This window comes from Mus caroli, chromosome 6 (assembly GCF_900094665.2).
Source record: "Mus caroli chromosome 6, CAROLI_EIJ_v1.1, whole genome shotgun sequence".
Lineage (NCBI taxonomy): Eukaryota > Metazoa > Chordata > Mammalia > Rodentia > Muridae > Mus > Mus caroli.
The window spans coordinates 23,070,168-23,079,776 of NC_034575.1; the positions used below are offsets into that span (position 1 = coordinate 23,070,168).

Below are 9,609 nucleotides of genomic sequence, written 5' to 3' on the forward strand. Positions count from 1 at the left end.
AGTAACAGACTTAAAAAGCAGCTCATGGTTAAAGGCTATGCTTATTAGATGATGAACCCAAAGCCAAGACAGACTGTGGAGTACTGGTAAACCCGGAACTGATGTCCTGGTCCTTTTCTTCCCTTCTTTTAACAATCTCTTAATACCTGTTATGTGCCAGGCATAGCACAAAGCACTGGCAATACTTGCCTGTAAATATGTTCTTACACCCACAGCCTAATGCTTACCAGGAAAGAGGAGTGGAGAAGATGAGTAGAGAAAGAGGGAAATAGGGAAAAAGAGAGAGAGAGGAATGGAGTGAGGGAGTGCTTCCCTGAATTTCATGACTTAGAACTATACATTGTTGAATAAGGTACTAACAGTTAAGAAGCAAACTACTAAGTGGTTCTGCCAAAAACGGCATCAAACTCCAGTCCAAATTTAAGGCCCATAAAATAACGGTTTGCTCTAACTTAATAAACTACTGTGTATCTTGGCTTTATCGTCGATGTTACATCTGACTTTACACTAAACAGTTAGAGTAATGCCCCCTCAAAAGGCAACGAACAACATATGGCCAAGCAAGATAACCAGAAACTAGGTGCTAGAAAGTCTTTCAGCAGTAACTTGATAGCAACTTCACTCATCACTACAAGAGTCACTAGTGTTTTTGGACTCTTAAAAGAGGGAAAGAAGACCAAGTATATTAAATATAATATAAACTCTTTATATATACTATATAGTTAATTTATAAAATTCCCACAACAAACCTACATAGAAGATAGTTTCTAATATTATTTTTTTGTTTTATAGACAAGAAATTTGAAGTTGATAGGTAACTTGGCCACACTTCAAAGCTGTAAATAAATGAGCCAAGACTTCAACCTAAGTTCACAGACTCTTTTCACCAAAAGTACAGAATGGGGTCAGGTACATCAAGACTAACAGAACAGAAATCAGCTATCATAGTAAGTCAAATTCCAAAAACATAAGACAGAAAAGCAAGAACAATACCTTAAAATTTTAGGATCGAATTTTAGAATTAAATTGCTAGCTGAAACTATACAGTGTAATGGGATGTCTGTAACAACTTGTGACAGAATGACCTAAATGCTGCCATAGGAAACACAAGGGCTCTTTCTCCATGAAAATAACAGGATTTCTATGACTCTACACAGCCGGGGATGGTAATGCACCAGACAGTTCAGAAGAACTACAAACACTGATCAAAACTCCCCCACATAGAATGAAAAGGACCATTAACGCTGCATTAATGTAACAGTCACAAACACCTGCTGCCTCCAATTCTAATGTTTTCATGTATATTCAAACCCTTATTGTAGCAATATCCTTTAAATATTTCCATCAAGATTCCTTGTGCTGGGCTCTGGACCATGTTTTATGCTCCTGACTTTCCCATAATGATCGCATGGTAGGACCAGCAGAGAAAGCCTACTCAAAGACCACACTACAGACAAGCCAGCAACCTATGAAGCCTAGCATCAAAGAGAAATTTGCTCAAATATACCTAATTCAAGTAATCATATTTTCCATTAAGAGTCTGAGCCCAAGCTACACAGGGAAAGAAAGCAGATAAAGGGTGCCAGAAAGGTGAGAAGTGCCTACAAATATATTGAAAAGACAGAGTGAGAAATCTTTTTAAAGTAGTCTTAGAAGAGCTAGGAGAAGAGACACATACTTCTTGCTGCCAAGACTGCAATACACTAGAGTTGTCTCACCTCGATTTCCCCACTAGATTTCATATCGCCTACCTAGTGAAAATCTAGTGAAGCCAACTTGTCTGGATTTCCACAAGGCCTGGCCACTTATGTCTCCCTTATGTTCTTCACATAAAACTTTCAGAAACACCTCCTCCCCTTACCAGCTACAAGCCAAACAAAATTACATGCTTGCAACCAAAAAGAAGAATGAAAGATCCTAACAGCTGTTTTTTGAGTGCACACACACTCACACACCCACTTTTAGATACTAGACAAGCTGGGTGGTAGCTGGCAATTCAAGCCTTCTGATTCTCCCATCTATTTTAAGGTTCCTGTGGTTTAGATACTGTGTTAATGAACCCTAGTTACCTAGTCTAGAGAGAGAAGCTCAAAAAGAATGATAAACCTTAAAGACTAGCAACTTAGGTCTTGGGAAATGAGTAAAGCGCCTGTTGTGCAACCATGAGGACTGAGATTCAGATGCCCAGCAGCTACATGAAAAGTTAGGCATGGAAGCCTGTGTATGCAACTCTAGTACAGGGATGGAGATTTGGGGAAAGCAGGTAGATTCTTCCAAGCTCGCTTCAGTCTAACTAAGCAGTAAGAGCCAGCTTCAGTGAAAGACCTGTCTCCAAACATCAAAGTAGAACGCAATCATGGAAGACACCTGGTGTCAACCTCTGGCCTGCATATGTATTTTACACAAACAGATACACACACATCTGTGTGTACACATATGCACACACAAAAAAGTAACTCTTCATTATAAAGTCAATATTAACAATTAGTATTAACAAGAGCTCCAGAACAGTTTTAAGAAACAAAACTATCTCATTTAAAAGCTCCTTCATCTGTGTGCACATAATGTTTGCGTGAGGATTTTTGTGGTATATGAACTGATTTTCTCAGAATCACATTGAATAAATGTTGATTAGTCAAAGTGGTCAAGCACAGAAATGACAACTGGAAAATATGAAGATCTCTTATGAAAAAGCAGAGACCCGCTGGCCTGTCTCACACCCTGAACCCTGTCCACACAAAAGATAATGACCAGATATTCTCAACGTGAAACTCACAGATGCCCAGTGGGCAGCAGACCATGGAACTACATATATTTAGTAAGCAAAAAGACATGAAAACTACTCTCCTCCAGAAAGTCCTATTTCTCTAAGTACCTCTATGTAAAAAGCTAGAGGAAGCTCTTTCCCTAAACTCCCAAACTTCACCTCACCCTGTAATTCAATTTCCTGTGCCTACTGCTTCATTTCCTTTTCTCTAGTGCATCATTCCTTTTTCTCTTACAGGTATTCCTTCCTTTTCTAGTCCCATTCAAAATGAAAGCTACCAGTCAAAATTAGCACATACTTTTGAGTTCAGAGTTGCCAAGACACCTTACTACCCAATAAGAATCTCAAGTATTTCTTAAAAACATTTGCGGAACTGAGAATGTCCAACTGAAAGATATGGTTCTGTTTCTCACAGCTAATTTATTTTCAGTATATTCTCAAATAAAAGAGATCAATGTTCCATATTCAAAATCCTAATTATAAGGAAAACTACAGTCTTTTAAAGTTAATTCTTAAATAGTAATATCTCATCCAAACACATTATGAGATACTCTAAATGTGTTGCCAGACTACGTGGAACAGTAAAGGCAGAAGGCTAATTATTATTGCTCAAGCATCCAAATAGGGTTTTTGGTTTTTCTGAGAGGTAGATAATTTAACCATATCATTCTATCACTTAAGGATTATTTCACTTGCCAGAAATATGCCTCAGATACTAGACACGAGCATTTGAGTACCAGATCATCATGAGAGGCTTAAGCCTGTAATCTCAGCACCCAGAACACTGAGTGGCAGAACAATCTTGAGTCCAAGTTCATCCTGGACTATATAGCAAGTTTCAGGCCACTCTAAGGTACACCGTGAGACCCTATCAAAATAGAAGGGGCTAAAAATGCCATTCAGTGGCCTGCCATTCATAAGGTTCCTGGACTCAATTCTCAGCACCACTACAAAAAAGCAACAAAAGCAGCCACATTTCTTTAAAATTTCAATCCCCGCCCCCCCTCCCCCAGGCCCACAGAGATGCAAAGTGCAACAACAAAAGTGCCAAGACCAAAAAACAAGATCAAGAATGGTCAGGTTTGTGAATAAACTCTCCTAGTCAGTAATTTTAACAGCAGGACCTTAGCTGAAATTTGGAGTACTGCCTTTACTACCACTGGACTGGCTTCTGATGAGTGCTGTTTCTTTATCTCTTCATAACACATTCAGACATTCCCAATTCAGGTAGAGTGCTCCTAAAAAATCTATTCCGTCCATATAAGAGAATGCCTTCAAATAGTACTACCTATCTATAAAGCTTGTTTTATTTTTAAAAATCCAACAATATTCTTCAATTAGTATTTGTTCCATGTCAGTATTTTGCACATGACCAAAAATATTTATGTGTCAGAACAGATGCCAACAAGATTTTTGAAACAGATGAATGGTTATGGGAGAGGGCCATAAAAACAAAGCTTAATTTACAACGAACATTCTATGGGAGGAGAGGCTCTTGGTCTTGTGAAGGTTCTATGCTCCAGTATAGGGGAATGCCAGGGCCAAGAAGCAGGAGTGGGTGGGTTGGGGAGCAGGGCAAGGAGGGGAGGGGATAGGGGATTTTCAGAGAGGAAAATAGGAAAGGGGATAACATTTGAAATGTAAATAAAGAAAATATCTAATAAAAAAATCCAGAAAAGTATTAAGATAATGTCAAAAAAAAAAAAAAAAGAAAAAAATTAAAGAAACTCCCGTGTATCTTTTTAAGAGCAATGAAACAAATAACTAGGAAAGATAAGCTACTAACATCTGATTAGAGGATAATTGATAGCAGACACTGTTCTCTGAGTTTTGCATGTAGTTTTCATCTTCTCCTCAGGGGAAAAAAAAACCCATGATGTAAAATACACTGGTCCAATTTCATAGGTGCAATAACTAAAGCAGAAAATGCCAGAGTGGATTTGCAGAGCTCACGTGGGGAATTATTTGTTGATCCAAAATTTTAACAGTTAGTCTAGCTTCAGCTCATTACATGCTGCCAGTGAGATAACTATGTAGTGAACTGCACTGCATATGATGAAATATCATATGCTACCAGTGAGATAACTATGTAGTGAGTTGCACTGCATATAATGAAATGTGTGAACATTAAGGTTGGGTTGACTAAGGATGTACACTTTGGTTTGAATACATTACTGAACTTCTCCAAACTTCAGTTTTCTTTCTGTACCGTAATAATAATGAAGAAACAGGACTTACTTCATAAGTCTATCAGTAGGGTTTTCAGGTATTATGCATGCAGTGTTAGCAGAGTGCCTGGTATACAAGTGCTGTATAAATATTATTAGCTATAACTAGGACTTATGTTTGTTTTCATAAACTCTTCTTAGAGGTAGTAAGCAAAACTCAGCAATATTAACATAATGAGGGGGGCAAGGACGGTAACACACACCTGCACTCCCAACACTAGGGAGGCTAAGTTAGGAGGATTGTGAAGGTGAGGCCAGCATGAGCTACAAGGGAAACCCCTTGGGGGCTTAGATATATAGGAAAATGTGTTAAGTACTGTATGAACTCAAGACACAATCAGTCCCCTGACATCAAAAATATACAATCAAACCAACTGATTGCAGAATAAACACAAACACCAAAACTTATCTTTGAGCTTTCTTCCTAACAAGATGCATGTATGGTTTTTAAGTTTTCCTTTATGCTTCTGAATGTATGGTATCAAAAGTAGTCAAAGAAGCCTGAAAGCACTCCTCCTCCCAAATCCAGTGTGAAAACCATGAAGATACAAAAGAAAATGGGCCACATGCTCTTGTCGCTCCAAATATTTTAACTATCTGGGACTAATGATCTCTTTTAATCAAACTGAAGAGAAACGGCAAGGTGAGAGCTAGAAGCTAGGAAAAAAGATGATAGACATAAATTAGAAAGGATGGATGAATTAGAAAGGGAAATTACTCATTAGTAAGTTTAAGGAAAGAGGTCTTATTCTGCATTTTACCATGTGCCTAGTGCCTGAGAAGCAATCAATGGGCTGCTTCTAAGATTGCCTATCTTTATATTTTAGCTCATAAAACCATGGGGTACAAAGAGAACCACAGGAGTATTTTTGTCTAAGAGCAGAGCCAACATTATACTATGTATCCTCTGTAGAGTTGGCTTCAGATCAACTCTAATAACTACGGCTAAATCATAATCCTCATAATGGACTATGAATTCTATTAGAGATGTAATTTTTACAACTCCAAAATAAGAATCTAAAATATTCTTGTGGGCCACTGCAGGAAGCCTATTAACCCAATTCCTAAGTCAAAGGGACATTTCTACATCATGCTATTTGAAGATATTTTGTTATGTCACAACAGGGAATCAGTGTGTGTGTGTGTTCATGTATCTATATAGTAAGTCTCTGCTTTCACAATATAAAGTCATACCAAACCACACAGGTTTCCACTGCTGCATCCATACTTTTAAAGCATAGTAGAAGAATTTATTACCTAGAAATCAATATAGTACTTTTTAAAAATGTGAAGGCACTTTTCAACAGTAAAGCAGCCTGTGCAAACGAAAACCTTAGTTTCATACAAACAAAACTATGTTAAAACTTAATAACTCCAAGAGGTTCTTCTTAAAGCAAAGGATGAACACCAAACCCCCGTGTGTGTATTCCACTGTCAGCCTGTGCATTCTCATGAGCACTCGTCTGCTCTCAGTCAGACCTCCTCATCCACTTCCCACGTGTATTATCCTATCCAAACAAGCTCTAAGTATAAACTGTTTATAAATCTGTTTCTGTTCTTACACCGCACTTAGAAAGAGACGGTATCTTTAGGAAGATAAATTATTGAAAATTGTTATTTTAAAATTTCATAAAGATGTATCTCTTTTTTCTGAAATCTTGACTACAAAAGAGGGGCAGGAACTCACTGCTTTCAGTTTTACATTAGGGATCAATGTTACCTACAGTGGTCATTTAAATTCTCCTGCCTCTGCTTCCTAAGTGCTGGGTTATAGACATGTGCTATCATATCTGGCTGAGAAAAAAAAAACAAAAAACAAAAACTCTTGATCAAATAGTACCTAAAGTAGATATACCTTTTATAATCAAGGACAGGTCTAAATATAAATGAACAGTTTGGGATGACTACTACCTCACTTTACATTACAGTAAGAGAAAGTCATAGGAACGGTTATTCATATAGACTGCGTGCAGAAAGGTTTCAGCACAATAAATCCAAAACGTAGGGACACAGGTCAGAAAGGAACAAGAAAAGTCAATACTTTCAAATACCCTTGTTTGACCCAAAATGGTCCCACTTTAGCCTCTCTTCTGTCTACTATGACAAAATGCCACCACCTAGGTGCTTCTAATTCAGGCAAGTTCTGATACAGCATTCTCTTTTCTATTAGAAAGAAATCTTTTGAAGACACAGGAACCTGTGCTTTCTTCTTATAAGGTCCTGTTCTAGCACAGGAATTATTAAAGAGGAAATGTACTGTGAATAGTCCTGTAAAGCTCATAGGTGGTTCTCTTCCCTCCTCCAACATCAAGCTATTTTTCTGACTTTCCTACAATAATTAACAAGCAAAACAGACTGGAAAAGGTCAAAAGAAGATGTATTGTGTGTAGGAATGCACAAAAAGATAACACCTTGAAAATGTCAAAAATACAGGTTTAATAATGTGCAACTAATAAAGATGGTTTATAAATTAAATGCCACCTACTACACATTTGGTCCCTAAATATATTAGGCTATTAGTCATTAACGTTAGACCTATAAGTACAAATTTTCCATCTGTGGAAAAGTAATCTGTTTTTAAATTAAAGAGAAATCATTACTTCTTAAAAATAAAACTATCAGGATATAATTCAAGTGTAGCTGCTCATAGTCACTGAGTAAGTTTGATAATAAAACATTTAAGTTTCAACCAATGTACCTATGTTGAAGCACATTTAGCTGAAATAACTTTTAGTCTGGTTTATTTCATCACATATAGTACATTTTTCCAACATAAACATGTACATTCAATATAGAACATTTCCAGCAACAATTACAGTCTAAATTCCTTTCACAGTATATTTTAGTGCAAAGCACTGAGAAGGATAAATGATTTTCTACCTATAGAAGCATTTTATTATGACTTTCTAGATCTTCAACATTTAAAAATTTATACAAAAAGGATACAGATGGACAGGGTCCATTCTAAGTACAGCTGTGAACCTATATAAAAACATGGTATATTTTCTGCAGTACCTTTTAAAATAATTTGACACAAATTACTAAAAAATAAAATATTCCCTAAAAGTACAAAATATTGATACACAAAACCTGTCCAAAATTTCATAAAGATAGATGTATTTCTTTTTTTCCTAAAATCTTGATTACAAAAGATGGACAAGAATTCATTATTTTCAATTTTACAGTAGGAATCAAATATTATCTAAAGGGGTCATTTAAAATTTTTGCTTGGGAGAAAAAATTAAGATGGACACCCCTATCTTCCTTTTCCAGCAACATTTAAAGAAATAAAATAGAAACATAAGAAGTGGTTGCACATGGATTGTCTGCATCTATAAAATATCAGTAAGCTATTTATTACCTTCATATAAACAGTAGTAAATGTGTGTTCTTTAAAAAAATAGGAACTGAGAAGTAAGATTGCATCTATCATTAAAGTGCTTTATATAAAATTTAAAGAAAAATAGGGGAATGTTTAATTTTCATAAAAACGTCTAATGTTTACAAATGATAAATGTAATAATGATCTATGCATAAAATGAACTGGAACTTTTTGTAGTATATATTTTAGAATAAAACTTTCAAACATTTAAGTGCTAAAGAAAAAATTTTAAATGGATTCAAAATAATTATAAATATTCAGTAGGCTACTAAATATTCATAATGTATTGATACTAATTTGTCTTTTGATCCTACTAACATACTCTCTACAAAAATCATATTTATCTATACAATCTAGATAAAATTTTGCATGTAAAGCAAAATAAACTTAAACCACTAAAAATACAAAGTTTATATCAATTGAAAACTATTATTTCCTTCAGGATGTTGATCATTTTAATCAACAAATTATTTGGAAAGTGAAATTCCCAACATTTTTGTAGAAATTGTAGGCCATATATTCAAGGTCTATGGAGACAATATATGATATTACAGCGACTCGAAAGTGCTGGAATGGGCATTGCCTTAGAAACTGGTTAGATGGTTATTGTTTTAGTCAGTATCAGCAGTTACAGTTGAAATTCTATGAAAATGTTCTTTTTTTTCCTCATAGTACCACGTGAAGACGTTTAGTGGTTCTAACAACTTAAAGTCTTTCCACAAAAATGAACTCCAAACCTTTTCGTACATCACTTGAAGTTATCTGAGGAGAAATAGGAATAAATGAACACTTTTGAGTTTACCAATAAAACCTTGTCTTCAAATTACACAACAGAAATGACTTCTAAAGGATGGTTTCATCTTAAGTTTTCCACACAAGTAAAAACAGTGTGACAATCAAAGCACATTAGCATGAGCACACTACACCTAAGCACTCAGACTAAGCACTTTACGTTAGAGGCTGTATCGCAGACTCATCTACTACTAGGGACATTACATGTCTAAGTGCAAGGGGCGTAGATGCTGCAGGCAAACTTTAAAGATAAAGACTTACAAAAACAAGTATAGACGGTCCACTCTCTATTTGACATCACATTTTATAATATTTAATTTGTTCCAAAATTTCTTTTAAAAAGTAGAATCGTTCTCTCTTCCAAAGGGGTTTTGCTTTCCTTTTGGTCACCTCTCTCTCTCTCTCTCTCTCTCTCTCTCTCTCTCTCTCTCTCTCTCTCT

General features: G+C 35.8%; 1 protein-coding gene across 1 annotated transcript in view; it reads right to left on the minus strand.

Annotated features, from left to right (window-relative positions):
* Positions 1–7,411: 7,411 nt before the first annotated feature.
* Znf800 (zinc finger protein 800) overlaps positions 7,412–9,609 on the minus strand; it is a 23,382-nt gene continuing 21,184 nt past the window's right edge. Inside the window, exon 6 of the mRNA XM_021165604.2 lies at positions 7,412–9,139. Within this exon, the coding sequence (XP_021021263.1) occupies position 9,139 (1 nt within the window). The 3' untranslated portion in view covers positions 7,412–9,138. The remainder of the gene's footprint in view (positions 9,140–9,609) is intronic.